Source organism: Sinocyclocheilus grahami, unplaced genomic scaffold (genome assembly GCF_001515645.1).
Source record: "Sinocyclocheilus grahami isolate Dianchi unplaced genomic scaffold, SAMN03320097.WGS_v1.1 scaffold78.1, whole genome shotgun sequence".
In the NCBI taxonomy this organism is placed as follows: Eukaryota; Metazoa; Chordata; class Actinopteri; order Cypriniformes; family Cyprinidae; genus Sinocyclocheilus; species Sinocyclocheilus grahami.
Window position 1 is genome coordinate 1,272,474 of NW_015505257.1, and position 16,856 is coordinate 1,289,329.

At 39.0% G+C, this 16,856-nt stretch overlaps 1 protein-coding gene across 2 annotated transcripts; it reads right to left on the reverse strand.

The window, feature by feature from the left end:
- Positions 1–2,498: 2,498 nt before the first annotated feature.
- On the reverse strand, positions 2,499–7,444 carry LOC107586151 (claudin-7-B-like). 2 transcript variants are annotated; one of them, XM_016273406.1, is made up of 5 exons: positions 7,266–7,444; positions 7,014–7,160; positions 4,663–4,827; positions 4,174–4,258; positions 2,499–4,037 (listed from the first exon to the last, which is right to left on the reverse strand). In XM_016273406.1, exons 2-5 carry the CDS (start codon positions 7,141–7,143, stop codon positions 3,881–3,883), a joined length of 537 nt encoding a protein of 178 aa, XP_016128892.1. In that variant the 5' UTR covers positions 7,144–7,160; positions 7,266–7,444; the 3' UTR covers positions 2,499–3,880. The 2 variants fall into 2 exon arrangements, with proteins under 2 accessions (XP_016128892.1, XP_016128891.1); XM_016273405.1 differs by having other exon boundaries at positions 7,014–7,444.
- Positions 7,445–16,856: the final 9,412 nt, after the last annotated feature.

The following is a 16,856-nucleotide window of genomic DNA, read 5'->3' on the forward strand; positions in this document are numbered from 1 at the left end:
AAACAATTACCCAGGTGGAAACACTAAGAGTCAAAATTGAACACACATCAATCAGATCCTTCAATAAATAGATAAAAGGGCCCGAATCAGTTCACTGAGCTTTGGAACAATGGATCCACAGAGAAATGAAGGAATAGGTCGAAGAGGAGGAGGACGACGACGACGACGACGACGACGACGTGGTGGTGGTGGTGGTGGTGGTGGTGAAGAAGGAGGACGTAGTGAAGGAGGAGGAGGGAGAAGAAGGGCAAGGAGACAAGCAGTCTCAGATGAAATTTGAGCCACTTTAGTTGACCATGTCCTTGTCCATGGTATGATTATGAGGGAGGCTGGGCAACAAGTACAGCCAAATTTGAGTCGTTTCACCATTGCCTCCATCATCAGAACCTTCAGGGAGGAAAACAGGTAGGTGTAATTGCAGTAAGATTCGTATCCTCCGAAAGCACCGGTTCCGGATGAAACGGGCATACCGCGTCCCTTTTGAACGAAACTCTGACAGAGTGAAAGACAAACGAGTGGAATATATTCAGGTATGAGTTTTGATATCGTATGAAGTATTGTGTACCATCACAGTATAGCAGTTTATGCTGCCATTTGTGCCCTCTTGAACTGTGCTTCAGGGCAGTGATTTACTCTACTGTGTTTCATGTGTTTTGCAGAGAATCTTTGAGATTGAAGGCCGGCCTGTTCCCCATGAAATTATCTTTGTGGATGAGACTGGTTTCAACCTGACCAAAAGAAGGGGGAGGAACATAATTGGCCATCGGGCTATTGTAAATGTCCCTGGTCAGCGCGGAGGGAATGTCACTATGTGTGCAGCCATCAGCCAACGAGGGGTACTCCACCGTCATGCCATTCTAGGACCCTATAACACTATGATCCTCCTTGCTTTCCTTGACGGTCTAAGAGAGCATATGTTTCAGCTGGACCTCAGGAAACCAGCACAGCCAGAGCAGCCTCGTTACATTGTTGTTTGGGATAATGTCAGCTTCCATCGTGCTGCTCTGGTTCGTGACTGGTTTACCAATAACCCGAGGTTTTCTAACATCTTTCTGCCTGCATACTCTCCCTTTCTAAACCCGGTAGAGGAGTTTTTTTTGACATGGCGGTGGAAAGTGTATGACCGAGAAACTTATATCCGTGCTCACCTCCTCCAGGCCATGGAAGAAGCCTGCCTAGACATATCAGTAGATGCAAGCCAGGGGTGGATCAGGCATTGCAAGAGGATTTTACCCTCGCTGACTGGCTAGGGCCAATATAGCCTGCGACGTGGACTAGATTCTCTGGCCTGACCCAGAACAAAGACGGGATGCTGAGGCGGAAGTTTTTACAGTTGTGCTGTGTAGTAAAGGAATGAATAAAAATGTGCCAATGTATACATTGGTTGTGTCTTTTGTGTTCATGTCACAAGGTTTTTGAGGGGGAGAACCACAAGCAACATAACTTACCAGTTTTGGATATATTGTTTTGAATTTATTGCACCAGTGTGTAATACTATGTTGTAGTGTGTGTGTGTTTTCGAAAGCTTGTGTGTGTGTGATGTCTGAGGGAAAAGTTAGTTTTTTCAGCAAGAGTGAATGGTTTTGAGTGTAGAGCTTCATTTTAACCTGAAAATAGGATGTTTGGGGAATTGGGTGAGACTTTATGGATTTGTGTTTACGGTTTTGAGAATATGAGGCATAGTTTCAAGAAATGTGTTTAAGCGATTGAGGAAAAACTAAGCTTTTTGGCTATGGTAATTGTTATTGTATTTGCAACCATTTATTGGTATCAGTCTACGTACTTGCAAACTGCCTATGTACTTGCAAACTGCGCCATTATATAGCTAGATCTTGAAAACATTTATAATGATATATCATTTTAATTAAATGCTCACACAGTATTTTTACTGTGGTAATTTTCTCAGGTGAACGCAATTTTTGTTGGCAAGTGTTAATAGCCAGGTGTCTATAACTAGAATCTAACTTTTGTTGTAACTGAAACAATTGTGGGGTCTATACAGTATATGCCTATTTACCAGTATAAAGAATAAAACTACCAGCCTTTTATACAAACTTTCTTCATGCGGGCTTAGTCTGATTTAACAGGACCCACCCACCATGTTTAACCACCACATTTGACCTTGCATTTTGTCTCAAATATTCAGGTGAAATATAAATCCCCTTTGTAAACAATCATTTTATCATGTTTATTAACCAATGATAAACATATTTGTGAAAATGGCTGTTCCTAGTAATTATTACCCATGCATATGCTGCTGATCCAATTCACTGATTCTACTTGGTGACCTATTTTCCTTTCACTCATATTCTCCCATTACAGGATTATTTATTATTAAGACACGTTCGCAGAGTTAGCCAGAATACACAAATTATGCTGAAACCGAAGTCAGAGGACCATGCGACTCACCAAGGCCAAGGTATTTGCAAATCACTAATATGGGTAAACTGCCACAGATATCATTAGGCACATATAAAGAACGTGAAAATGGCCAGGTCTTGTTTTAAAAAATGTATTTACATAAAATGTCTTACATTGCAAACTGAACAGTCAAAAACGTTTCAAAAAGTTAAATACTTGCATAAGCTGGTTACAAATAGAATACAACTATCCTAAATAGACTTGAGGGCAACCCACCTCAAGCGTCCAAGCAAAAAGACCAAAGGGGAAGAAAAAAAAAAAAAAAAGACCATAGTCATGGAGGACCAGTTTTTGCATGGCACATGCTCATTTACATGTTGTTGTAGACAGGCATAAAAATACACAATTCACATGACCCTTGGATTATAACCAGCTGTTATAAAAGTGAACAAATATCTACAGCCTTTTCTCTTGATAAATAAATGGTGTGTATAAAACAAGAAAGGAGTGTCAAAAGATTTTGTAACATTAGCTTCATAAGGAGGACACTGAGGAGCTTGAGCACAAAAGCAACTGAAAACTTTCACACTGCATAAATAAGAGTTGTTCCTCTGATTAAACAAATATTAATGTTGCTCAGAAAACAAACTGACCGAACTGAGAAGTTTAGTGCTTTCTTTATCTTTAGCCTCACCCAAACCAAGTCAAGCTTTAGTTTTTCCACCTACAGTTTTCAGCCTAGCTCTATTAACATACCAACAATTTCAGTCTAGTTCCATCAACATACCATTCCTTTCCAAAAAGGAGTTCTCAGAGTAGTTCAGTAATTTACTACTCGTTTTCAAAAATCATCTTTCAATAGCAATGAACAAAATGTCCCTTAGATGATTTGTATAAACTGAAGAACTGTTTGAAAAGAGAAGGTCTGGTATATCACAGTCACCAGACGGAAATTATGCAGCAAAGTGAACCAGAAATTAGCATGTTGGCATTAGCTCTTTAAAAAAAAAAAAAAAACATTTTAAGTTGTTCTTCTCATGCACCTCAGTGTATAGCACAATTCACATGGTGATGCACAAAGAAAGCAAGGCAGATGAGGTCAGGAAATGGCTTTACAGTAGAGATGCCGGTATGAGTGACGATTTTTCCCTGAGTATGCCTCTCTCTTTCATGTTCACTAAACATGGCAGTCTTATGAAAGGAGGAACACACTGGGGAAGAACGCCCCTCTTTCCAATCTCCCACCAGTAACAGGATTTATAATAGGAAAAAACAGACTTGGTGTTTATCAAAAGAAAGAAAACAGAAGTGACCTCTTTTTCTGAGGTGGGCTGCTACATCCGAGCACAAGTAAAATGTTCCCAAGGACACTGATCTTAGCTGTTTGTTCTATTCGAAGTCAAACACAATAGAAGAGATTAAAATCTAAACAGATCTAAGATCAGCTGACTAGGGAAACTTCTACAGATGCTCTGCGATTCATTATGATCTTCTCCAGCTTGTGAACAACTGGCGTGGTTCAAACGTACTCCTTGCTGCTGCTGGGAGCTCTGGAGGACTTGGGGTACCTGGGAGATGATTTACCCTTTGGGCAGGAGGCAGCCAACATGCCTCCACCCATTATGTCCAGGAATGCACCTGCCCAGGCGATGAAAATGGCTGCACCGAACTCATACCTATAGAAATAGAATATTATAATATGAGCTTTGACTTCCCTTCATGGTAACAAGAGGAAGATAACCTATAAAATAGTGAAGCACATGGATAAATGCCTTAAATTTGCTTGTGGTTTTCAACCACATTTGAACGTACTTCGTATTGACAGGTGTGAAGGGGTTGTAGAAGTCCTTGACGATTTGATTTGTAAACCAGCCACAGGCAACAATGCTACAGAGGGCTGAGGAATGGAAGAGAAGTGATAAATTAGTTACTTATGAAAAAAAAAAAATAAATAAATTCCAAACATGTTTTTGACCGTTTCGGTCCACAAAGTGGGAGTGAACATTTTAATCATCTGACAATGTTAGATTCTGAAGCAATAAAGCATGGATTCCTAACCTGGCATGATTTCTTTTAACCTTGGCATTTAAAATCCTTATCTAGATTTTTTTTAATGTATATTTTAAACTATTTTAGTATTAATTATGATACTTTTAAAATGTTTATTACACACACACACATACTAGATATTATTGCATATTTTGGGGACCATTTTTGGGCTACATGCACACTTTTTTGTGTGCTAAAAAAGTACTGTATTACAAAATCAGCATTAATCTTATGATATTAAAGTGAACGTACCTCCAACAATGAGGATTATACCGCCTGTCATGGCAATGCGCGACTTTTTGACCTTGTCATCACCACCACAGTTAGTGCACTTCATTCCCATGCTGGCCACACCCAGTCCCGCTACTGTGAGAAGGATCGCGACGATCATCAGGGCACGAGTTGCCTGGAGAGAACCTGAAAGAGGGGGAGGGTAGAGAATGAGTGAGATACAAAGAGAAAAGGTAAATAATTCGGTCTTAGTTGAGTACATTTGGGACAGGGACTTCCAGACTGCCCACATAAATAATAATAAAAATAAGAATAATAAAATATTATTATATAATAAGCTTTTTTTACTAGGCTACAGGGAAGCTTATTCCCTTTATTGTTTATCATGGTTAAACTCAGTTCAGCACACAAAACAGGCAAGTGCATTAATAGTGAATCAGAAAGATTATAGACAGACTAAAGCATTTTGAAATTTGACCTAATTCTCTAAAGGCTTTTTGTTTTTTTTCCCCTCTGACTCACAAAAAAAAGCCCTTCCCCCGCTACACCTACAGTCAGGTGCAGCAGAGACCGGTTCCAACCGGAAGCCTCCTTTGAGAGCGCAGTGAGATTGTACACATATGTGGGCAGCGATTTGCCCCTTCCTTTGGAGAAGGAACCGGTTTAACCAGTCATGGGAACTTGGGTATTCCCGCAACAATCTATCTACTTTCTCTTTTCTTTGTGGGTATGGTTTGGCTTTCAAAAGTACAACACCACTTCACTTTTAGTATCAACATGAATTAAGAAATCACTTTATTAGGAACGCATCACCTGAAAAAATTAATATTAAAATCTTACAGGATAGCCTATACAAAATGGCTTCCTGGTGCTGTTACCTCACCTTGCTGGGTTTTTTTCACTTTGCTTGCTCCCTGTTAAAACTCATGGTTTATCATGAACAGCAATACTACAGCAAGATATTAAATAGGCTATATCAAACGTTTGTGTGCATTGCATAACATAACTCACTGATAAGAGTCTGTTTTACACAAGCTAAATCAAATGACTGATATGGTAATTGGTTAAATGACATTAGTGTGTGTAGACACACAGCCATAAACACCGAAGTGAGCCAAACGACTGCTTTCCATCAATCTCAGGTGTCGAGAGTGAAGAGGGGATGAAATAAGGTAAATAAACATCACATAAGGAGCAACAGTTTGAGTTTAAAAAGCTCCATTGTCCGTGTTTAGGGGCTTTCACAAAGGAGTCCTCTTTTGGCTGTGTTTTAATAAGCTGTTGGCTAAATACACAAGTCATTCAAAGACAATGCCTGACTCCCACACCCGATACAGGAGCACCGAGTTTCCGCGAGTGGAGGAAGGGTGGGAGTCACGCCCGTATAATCATTACTTTGAGTAAAAGCGTAACCCGACTGTGTCACCCAACAATAAACTAGCATTGTACCAGTCAGAAAGTTCACCCTAATGTGAAAACGGTTTACGTTTTGTGCCTATTATCATGAATAATCTCCTATTTTGGCAACTCTGGCTTGAAAACCTTCACCGAATACACATTCATGAGGGACGGCTGCCCTTTTTACCAACTTTGAGCTTTATTTGACCCAAAACAAATGAATATATACACAACAAAAAATCCTTATGTAACAAAAGTAAAGTCAAAAGAAACATCATTACCTAACACCGAACTCTGCAAGAATGTTAGAAATACTAAAATCACACACATTTTGTAATCACAGCCAAAATGAGTTAGGATGCATTTATATATTTATTATTTTATTTGTACTTTATGACACCGAGACAATACAAAAACATGCTTTTTTGAGAGAACTCGTGGAACAGGTGCCGGTCCTTATTATTGCAACACCCGAGGAGTTGCCGCGCAATGGCTGTAGGGCGTGTGGTAACAAAAAAAAAACTAATTGTCCTGGCTTTCATGTAGGCTACGTATAAGACAAACATCACAACAGTTTGAAATATGATTTGCACCCTATATTTTACAAGTAATAATTAAAATAAATTAATTGTTTTAATAGTTAAAATGAAACGTTTTTGTGTTATCAACAAATAGTTGAAAAGTTTGAGTTGAATAATTAACTCTGCTAATATAGCTATATGACACTACACAAATAAATTAGATGAGTAGCTTGGCACCATTCGAAGCCAAAATGCTTGTATAATTTTCATCACAGCGTGAAGAAGTGATCATATGCCAGGTCGCTCAATTGTGCGCGCATGCGTGTTCACAGGTGTAGCTTTCAGCAGTTTAAACCCAAAGCAAATGTCAACAAATAGTCAACTGTAAATTAAAGTACTTTTTAAGTAGGCTACAGCCAGCAGTTTTGTCAATAACAGGCGGTTTGTACTTACCATCGAGTTGAAGGATGGAGTCGTACACCTTGCACTGCATTTGTCCGGTGCTCTGGAAAGCGCACGACATCCAAAGGCCTTGATACATCGCTATCGCTGTGATTATATTATCTCCAACGTAAGCAGACATCTTCCACTGAGGTAAGACTGTGCCAAAAATGAGCCCAATCAAACCCAGTAGCGATAGAGTAAATCCCAGGAGCTGAAGTCCTTTATTCGCCATCTTCTCACAATGAACTTCAAAACCAATACCTGAAAGCAGCAGTTCAGCAAAGAGCTATAATTCTTCTCCAAATGAGCTCGGTTTTCGTAATCCTCCGACGTTAAATGTGTTGGAGAAGTTTAAATATATGTATTTAAAAAGAATGTTAGGTTAAAAAATCCGTTAAGAGACGTTAAGGATGCCCGGACTCCGACACCTGTTGAATGAAGCCGCACCTTGAATATGAAATGAGCTGCTGCTTTAAGCTTTTAGAGTGTCGTCCTCTTTCTGGGCGGAGACTTCCTGAGTTTCGTCTTCGGTTCAGCTCTGTTTGTTGTGTAGAGGTCTGGGGGTTTCGTGACGACACCTTATCGTAGTATGAGTAACGTCACTGGTTATCACAAATCACAGCTTGGTCTTCATACTTTCATGAAGGCTAGTACAATCTGTATCGCATCTTTCATGTCTCTGAACTGAATGTCAAGGTGTCTCGTTCTTTAGAAATTAATGCGACTCTACCTAAACTCTTCTGCAAATAATATATAGGTTACATTATGCAGTCATATGTGGGCCATATCATGAAAAGCGTGCCTTTTGTATTCCTCATGAACGTGTAAATAATGACTTAATGAAAAACTGACAGCACTGTTACTTTGTGTTAGTAGTGGTATTTTATACATAACCAACTCTATTTATTTATTTTTGACCCATAGCCTATGTGGGGGTGTGGGGTCATTGATAATATATATATATATATGATTTTTTTTTTTTACATTTATACATTTAATTTGATGCAGACACCAAAATGGGATGGCTGGTCATTTATACAGCCCACATGTAACCAAAGCTATTAATAGTTAATAGTGTTGAATTGTGTTTAAGAAATGTTATAAGTGTTGACACAACTATTAATACCATTGGCAGTCTTTCTCAAATAAACTAACATGGTGAATGCTATGCCCTGCGATGTACATATAGTATCAGTAATGTATAGAAATGTAATGAAATTGCACAGATAAATCTATACACATTTCACAAGAAAAAAACAAAAACACCGTGTTGACATATTTTTGTATTTGGGTTTCAGTGTTTGAGCAAATGGTTGTGGTATTGAGTCACAAAAGCTACTGAGTCATACTTCTGAACCCCCATTTTAAGAGAAGTGCCAGACACAGTCATGACAATTTTACGCCTTAATCTATTAGATTGAGGAATTATTTTTAGACTTCAGTTGAGATGAGCAGCTGATGACTATTAGCCACAGAAAGTAAGACAGTACACTCAAAGGCCACATGTGAGACCTTTTACAGGAAATGCACCTCAGGTTCATGGTGTGTTAGTATAAATGAGCATATGATTAAAAAAGGCACAATATTGTTTGGGAACAGTTAGTTCGGTTTTAAAATATGCCTTCTTTTTTTTTTGCGTGATTTTTTTTGTCCCGCACGCTGAGGGTTCCTGTATACCAGTTTAAAAACCCGCAGCCACCCCAACACATTTTTTCAAGTTTTTAAACCCTTTTCATATTCAAAGTTCTTCTGCGTTGTTCTGACGTGTCTTCACTGTTAGTAAATACTAATTACAAAGTGTTTTCTTAGTAACTGCTCTGTAGTTCCATTCTGTACTTCAATGTAGTTTCCAGGGAAATGATTGCACTAAAGGACAATTTTTCATTGCTGTTTGTCTAACCACATTATCACAAACATACAGAAAAAGAGAAAAGGGAGCGTCTTCAGGGATCGTACAAATTATGATGTCACAGGTTTCAGTCGGAAAAAAATTCCTGATATGATTCATACACAAATAAGCATGTACAAGTGTGTACAAATGGATCTACACTTCCTAGTTTGATTTTATATGAAACTGTTCACTAAAACATTTGCCTCCACTCTCACAGGGGGTAGGGTTGTAAAGCACCAGTGGTTAGACAGGTTCTACTAAACCACAAAACACCAACCCTGAGCATTTCCTGGAATCAAATCCAAACACATTCATTCTTACAACATACAAGATCTCTGTTTCATATTTCCCTCCACACACACAATCAAATATACACATCCACGTATTGCATCTCTTTACTATCTTATGCTCCAGTGAGACATTTCACACACTCCACCGGTCACTGTCTCAGAGAGCATGAGAAAATCGTAAGTTTATTTCTGGCGTTGTGTGTGAATGCAAACCTCCTATAAATATCTTCATCATGGCAGTACAAGAATCATCTTGTTTCTTGTTGTGCTTTTTCCTGAGCAGAGATTTGAATGTCACCTCTATGTTTCGGTGGTGGGGGTCTTATTAGACCCTCCCTTATAATTGTTTAGAGTTCCAAGTCAAGTAATTCAAACTGTCAACTGATAGTGACTCATAGCTAGGAGGAAATGGGATGAGTATCAATTGAGAAGCTCAACTACTGTTTTGTTTCCATGGTAATATTATCATGTATTACTATATATAGTTTAATTAGCTCTGGGGTGTTTGCATACATATATTTATTGTAGTATGTAGCACTATTATCACTTTGATCTTAACCACAGTTCCTATTGAGATGAGTTTCATGGAAACTCACTCTCGCTCTCTTGACTGGACATAAAAGCAGTTTCTACTTACTACCGCCCTCTATCGGAAAAATCCCGCTAGTGTTCAGTTCAGCCACTAGGGGGAGTCATGGCCTTTTACTGTAGCTCACAGTCCAGGGTCTGAGAGATCTGACATTTGTTTTGTTCCTTCCTTTATCGGCGTAATGGATGCTGAACATCACCAAAATGCCTTAGCAGACTCTCTCTGTTTTTCTCTTTGTTCTTCCTTCTTGGGATCTGATAACAATAATGTCCATTTACATCCTAATGAGAACAAAGAAGGTGCACCATGAGACAGAGAGAATGAGAGAATAAAGAACAGGAGAGAGTGTGTGGGAATAAGATAAAAGTCATGTTACCAGGGCCTCACATGGAAGGACAATGGAGGACATTAGGATAAATACTGAGTGTGTGTGCGTGTGTGTTTACATACAGCTGAGGCTACATACAGTTGATAAGTCTGAGACCACTATAGTGAATATATATATATAATATGTGTGTTTGTGTACCTGGTATTCCCTACATTATGAGGACCAAATGTCCCCACCAGTATAGCAATACCAGTAAATTTGGACCTTGTGGGGAAATTGTTTTGGTCCCCATGAGGAAAACAGCTTATAAATCATACAGAATGAAGTGTTTTGAAAATCTAAAATAGCAGAAAGTTACAATTTCTCCTCTTGCTCTTTCCACTACACCAATGCTCTCATCTCCTCTCCTCTCTTCTTTTTTATAACATCCTCCTCTCTGCTCATCTCTTTCTACCTGTTCCACTTTTCTTCTCTCTGTCATTACACCCCTTTCTCTACCCAATCCACAACCTTTTAGACTTTTCTTTACGTCCAACCCCCTGACCCCCAACCCCGACCTTCTTTTTCCATATATTCTTTCTTGTTTTTTGGAAATTTCCCCCTTTGTAGTTAAAGCAATTGTGATAAATAATGAAGTGTTTTGAAAATCTAAAATAGCAGAAAGTTACAATTTCTCCTCCTCTCCTCTCCTCTCTTCTTTTTTATAACATCCTCCTCTCTGCTCATCTCTTTCTACCTGTTCCACTAATTTTCTTTCTCTCATTACACCCCTTTCTCTACACACACACACACACACACACACACACAAATTGGTCCTTTAGCGGTTTTTGGGGTGGTTAAGGTGCACCACTGCCATACAAAGAACCCATTAAAAGGTTAGTTCACTCAAAAATTTAAATTCTGTCATTAATTACTCACCCTCATGTCGTTTCAAACCTGTAAGACCTTCGTTCGTCTTCGGAACACAAATTAAGATATTTATGATGGAATCTGAGAGCTGTCTGACCCTGCATAAACAGCAACGCAACTGAAATGTTCCCAGGTCCAGAAACGTAGCAAGGAGATCTGTAAAATAATCCATGTGACATCAGTGGTTCATCCGTAATTATACAAAGCTACGAGAATACTTTTCAGCTGCATCACGCCGGATCTGTTTCCTACGTTTTTGTGATTTGATCTGAAAGGAAACAGTGTATCCGTGTGATGCAGCTGACATAGAACAGCATACGCTGTTTACGTCCAGTGGATATTCTCCAAAATGGCACCAGGGTGATGCGGAGGAGACGAATTGTTGAATAAAGTCGGGTTTTTTTTCTTTCTTTTCTTACAAAAAGTATTCTCGTAGCTTCGTATAATTGCAGATGAATCACTGATGCCACATGGATTATTTTACAGATCTCCTTGCTACGTTTCTGGACTTGGGGACATTTCAGTTGCGTTGCTGTCTATGCAGGGCTAGACAGCTCTCAGATTCCATCAGAAATATCTTAATTAGTGTTCAGAAGATGAACGAAGGTCATCTTACGGGTTTGAAACGACATGAGGGTGAGTAATTAATGACAGAGTTTTCATTTTTGGGTGAACTATCCCTTTAAGCCCCTGTATAGTTATTTAAAGGTTCTCTAACTCTCTTTTAGTCTCTTAGTTTAGATAGGGAAAGGATTAAAAAACAACATTAAAATACAGTATATTTCCTGAAGATAATGTGGTTCTTAACCTTTTTGCCCCCAATGCCCCCCTATAAGGAAATATTCCAGGTCCCCCACACAAGGCTTTTTGACCTCTGAAAAGCATAAAAGTGATTCAAAACCACTTTTGACATTGTAGTAAATTCCCATTCATAGCAAACATATGAGGGTGGAGTAACAAATCTAAAATCTAAAAGGAGGAGAATGGGGTTCCTCCATTTGACAAAGCTGTTGTATAACACCTTTAAAGAATAGGTGCTATATAACACTTAAAGTTGTTCCCCAATTATTACGAGCCAATGAACCACTTTTAGTGCGATTTACACCTCTTTCATTTCCCCCCCCCATATTCTTTCTTGCTCTTTGTATATTCTCCCCCTTTATAGTTTTCCACTCTAAAGAACTGTTTGTGAAATTATGGAAAAGTTCCATGGATGTTACAGGTTCTTTATGAAACCATCAATGCCCATAAATAACCTTTATTTGTGCAGGTATTTTAGGTAATTAGTGCACATCATAACAGAGGCTGCTGACTCAGGTTTCATTTGCATTATGGATGCAGTGTCTCTTACATCCACTGGAGAGCAGTATAAAACAGGTCTTGAACTGTTGCAATCTCATACGCCAAAGACCTTGACGATCAGTTTAAGTGGTGCAATCTGGGGAGAGTCTGGAGATGTGTTCAGGAGGCCTTGGGGCAGAGCTGAAGGCCTAAGGGAAGAGTTCAAATAGTGTGTACGATGTCAGGTTTGAATGCACGCAGCATACAGAACGAGAAGCTTTAAGAAGATGCCATGTTGGATCAAAATCATCATCGGAGAGATCATAGAGGCTTGAAAGGGAACACATTTGTGTCTATGTGCGTATATTTGCTTGCCAGTGTGTATGTGTGCATGTAGAGACTTGTTTCTGTATGCATTATACTTGCAGCCTGTGTGTGTGTGTGTGTGGGGGGGTGAGATCAGGAAGGGAAGCCCCAGTCTAAATGTTGAGCCCAGATGGCAAATGTAATGAGGAGCAGCATGCAGAGGTGCATTTTCTGACCCTGCCATCCTCGCCTTCCTCTTCCCTTCCTCTCCAGGGACACGTCCATGAATAATGGATCAATTATTACTTCTACCATTTTGCTGTATTTCCTCCAGAGCACCGTGAACACAGGCGAGATTGCAGCAGGGTGCCCAGCAATCTACTTTTATGTGGTCACTTGGAAGACTTACCATTAGAATTTAACCATGGAAAAAAAAAATTCTACTGAGCTTTTATCACACTTGACAGATTTGTGCATTACTGTTGTGGTTTACCTTTATCGAGAGTTGCAGAGGCTTGCCTGCAGGTGAAGGTCTGATACAACCATGACTCATAGCTTCTCTGATGCTTTCAAATTCAGCCTGGGGGACTCAAAACCAAGTTATGGTGCGCTTTTGTTAGTGGGTGTGTAAAATGCAGTCAAATCAAAGGTATTTGTGATGTAATAGGGTATTTGTACTGCTGCCAGTATCTTACGGAAACCCAAATAGGCTATGAATAATTATTTTGATTCGGTCTTCTTTTGCTTCTTTTGATTATGACATAATTTCTTGTCAAAAAGGTAGCACGAAATTCTCTTGCTGTTTTATTTTGGCTTTGAGGTAACAAACGCCATTTCTAAGTACATTATAGGCTACAGCTGCATTATGAATGAGCGAATTAGTTCGTTTTTCGTCGTTCAGGGACTCATTCCAACTGTAATAGCTCTATGTTATGTCAGTGGTAGACTGACTTCCAAGTCAGTGAGGGTCATTCGCTAAATATTTTTGAACACTTTGTGTATTTATGAGCTCAAAAACCACACAGGATTTCCAGAGGATTCACAACACGTGCGTACGCAAGTAGTTCTTACCCTCGTTCTTGTAGTATTGTTGAATCGAGATTCAAAAAAACGGTTTTGTATTAGCCTGGCCTACATCGTTTTGTCACGTCATTTTTATTGTTATTCATTAAGAGAATCACTTAGTTACTCCTTATCTAATAATGTGTTTGTTTATTTATTTATTTATTATTAGGCTATTATTATTATTATTATCTTAACAAGTGGCTTGACACCTGTGATATTTTTGTATACATGTGGTTTCAGTTGGTTTTAAATTTTATCGTAAATGTTTCAACTTACTGATGAATGATTGTATAATGATGTTTAAAAGATGCCAGTTAAATAGTTTGCAAAAGCTAACATCATGACAAAAACAACTTTTATGTTGAGATTGTGAAAACCCTGTGACCACGAGAAAACAAGACAGTAAAAATGTCTAAAGTGTTTTCTAAAACTTACAACAGTATTTTAGACTCTCCCTTCATCCTGCAGAGAAATGATCACAGCACAACCATCTTTTTTAATTTATTTTTGATGCCTTCGCTCTTTCCTTGTTTAACCCACATGGTGTCATTATCTCCTATAAGCGATCTGGCTTCGAAATATTTCAGAATATTCTAGCAGCAGGTGTCCTGATCTAGAATTAGTTTCTAGGATTACTTTTAGTTAAACAGCAGAGGGATCTGTATTCGTTTTGTCCTCCCACGCTGAAATTCAGACCCTGTTCTGCGTGTAATTTTCTCATATTAATCCATCAACTGCCAGCTAATTCTCAAATATATAGAAGAAGCTTGTTTTAAGAGTTTGTTGGGTCTGTAAAGGCATTCAAGACAATTATCTCGGTTTGCTTGAAGGGTCAGGAAGATGATCTACGATTTTATAACGAGCCTGCATGCGAGAGTGAGAGTGGGCTGTGGTTTATATTCAACCCTGTGGTATTAATTCTGATTAATTCCTCATCTGATTAGCGAGACTTCCTGTAATGCAGTGACATAATGCAGATGTTCGTAGGTGGCCAGTGAGAGGATTAGTCAAGGTCTGGTGACATAAAATGAACAAGTTAAATGAATACTGCGCACAGCGAGCATTTCATGTGTATGTATGTGTTGTCCGTGCGCAGTGTGCCAATGCTAAGTGTAAGGAGCAGAGGTTGTCTGTCACCTGTCACCTGACTGCTTGGCTGTGAGTACCTGCAGCTGTCTGTGCCATCTGTTTCCTACATGTCTCTGATGTTATGCATGGTAATTTTCTAAAACCAGGAGCAGCGATCACCTAAAAACATTTTACACAACATAGTCCATCACACATCTTACAATAATACAAATATAACTGTTTATTCAATAATATGTAATAATAAGACACACCCCCTTCCTCCTCCTAACCCAGAGATGTATAATTGCTCTAGAATAGTACACAGGATGGCAAGTTGGAGGTTAGGAGTTGGTGCTAAGGAGATCCTGTGCTCTGTAACAGGGAGTCCTTTCCTAGTATTTCCGAAGTGGGATGCATGCAATAGATTCCCAGTATTCTCCAGGTGTGTTGGATTTCAGAGCAGCAAGTCCGCCATGCTGGTTAGGAGCGCAGGGGATGGCCAGATGACCCAGGCTGTTAGTCTATGGTCAGCCTTCATCAGGTCTCCACGCAGGCCTCAATACTGTTTCGTAGGACAGGTGTGTGTAGCTCTGCCTCCGGTGACTGTCAGCCAATCAGCCTGTTCCTGCATTCACTGTAAGATCAGAGGCGGGGCTTAGGCAGGAAGCCATGTTCTGTTTGGCAGTTACTGCCACACTCAGGCAAGCCCTGGCTAGTGGAAGACTTTGCTTTTTTGGAAGACAAGAGGACAGGGAAGAAAAGGACTGGCTTGTTTTCTTATTCGTTTCGTTTGGAAGACCTGATCAGAAAAAAAGGTGTGCTGGCTTGTAGGTTTCAGTTTGAGTGTTTTTTTTTTTGTTTTACTTACTTTTTCAGTGTAAAGGTTTATTAAATTTTACTTGCCATGACAACGAAACAGTTAAAACCATAAAGAAAATATTAGAAAATGGTAATTTAAACAGCTTTACAGTTATAATAAACAGAACAATAAATGTAAGTGTTTTATAAAATGAAAACCTTCACATTTCTGCTTGAAAATCAAAAAATGTGTCCTATTCTTATTCATTTAAAGTGCATCACTTTGTAACCTAGATTTTTTTGTTTTTTTCTAAAGAAAATGAGGAACAAGTTTAAATGCATTTTTGGTGTAATCAACATTATGCCACATCTGCTGTTGATTCAGTTGAACCTGGAATATTCTTTTAATATTCGACTTGCTACCAACTTTCATCGAGACACGTACCATGCTTCAACATGCTAAAAACGTTCTGCAACATGCGCAAACCTTCACCAACATCCACTATACATTCTGCTGATTTCCTGTTGTATTTTCCTAAATATTTTAAGTCCTTTGATTTAATATTGTTAGTCAAAGTTTGATTAATTTTATGTACTTATTTTTTTTATTTATTTTTATTTTTTTTCAGGTGTTTGGGGTACAGCTCAAGGACTTTAAGTCCATGCGAACAGAAATAAGTATCGGCAAATGACCTTTCTCAGACAGAATAACAGCAAAACCAAAGTTGTGAACCTATCACACCTACAACCACTCAGGTCGTTGCCTTCTACAGCCCCAGCGGCTGCTATTGGCCAACAAATGCATGATGTCAAAGAGGAGATCACTTCTCTTCTGTAGGACAAACAGGCACCTTTTGGAAGCTGGTTGACCAATGTTTTACTCAAATACACATTGGTAACAACTTACGGAGTGTGGTGTGTGTAGACTAATAAGATGGCTTTGGAATTACAAAGAGATCCTGGATGTCGCAGCACTTCCTCTTGGTTATGTGTCAATTATGAAACCTGGAGTGGGTCATCAGTCAACATTTCCAGGCAGATTAAAATGCCCAGACTTGACCAAACCATTAAAATGATCAACTGTGGTGTGCAAGTCAGTGCGTTTACACATGTGTGCTCAGACAGCCACACACACATAAATAAATAATGGAAGCAGATGTTAATTTCACATCGTTCTGTCTCTTTCACGCTCTAATACTCACGTCTAAATCCACACAAACACTGTGTCATTGATCGGCTCGCCACAATTTAAATTTGCATATTAAAATATCTCATCTGAGTTGCTTGAACGAGCCGAATGTTCCCAGGAAATGGAGTAAATAATTCA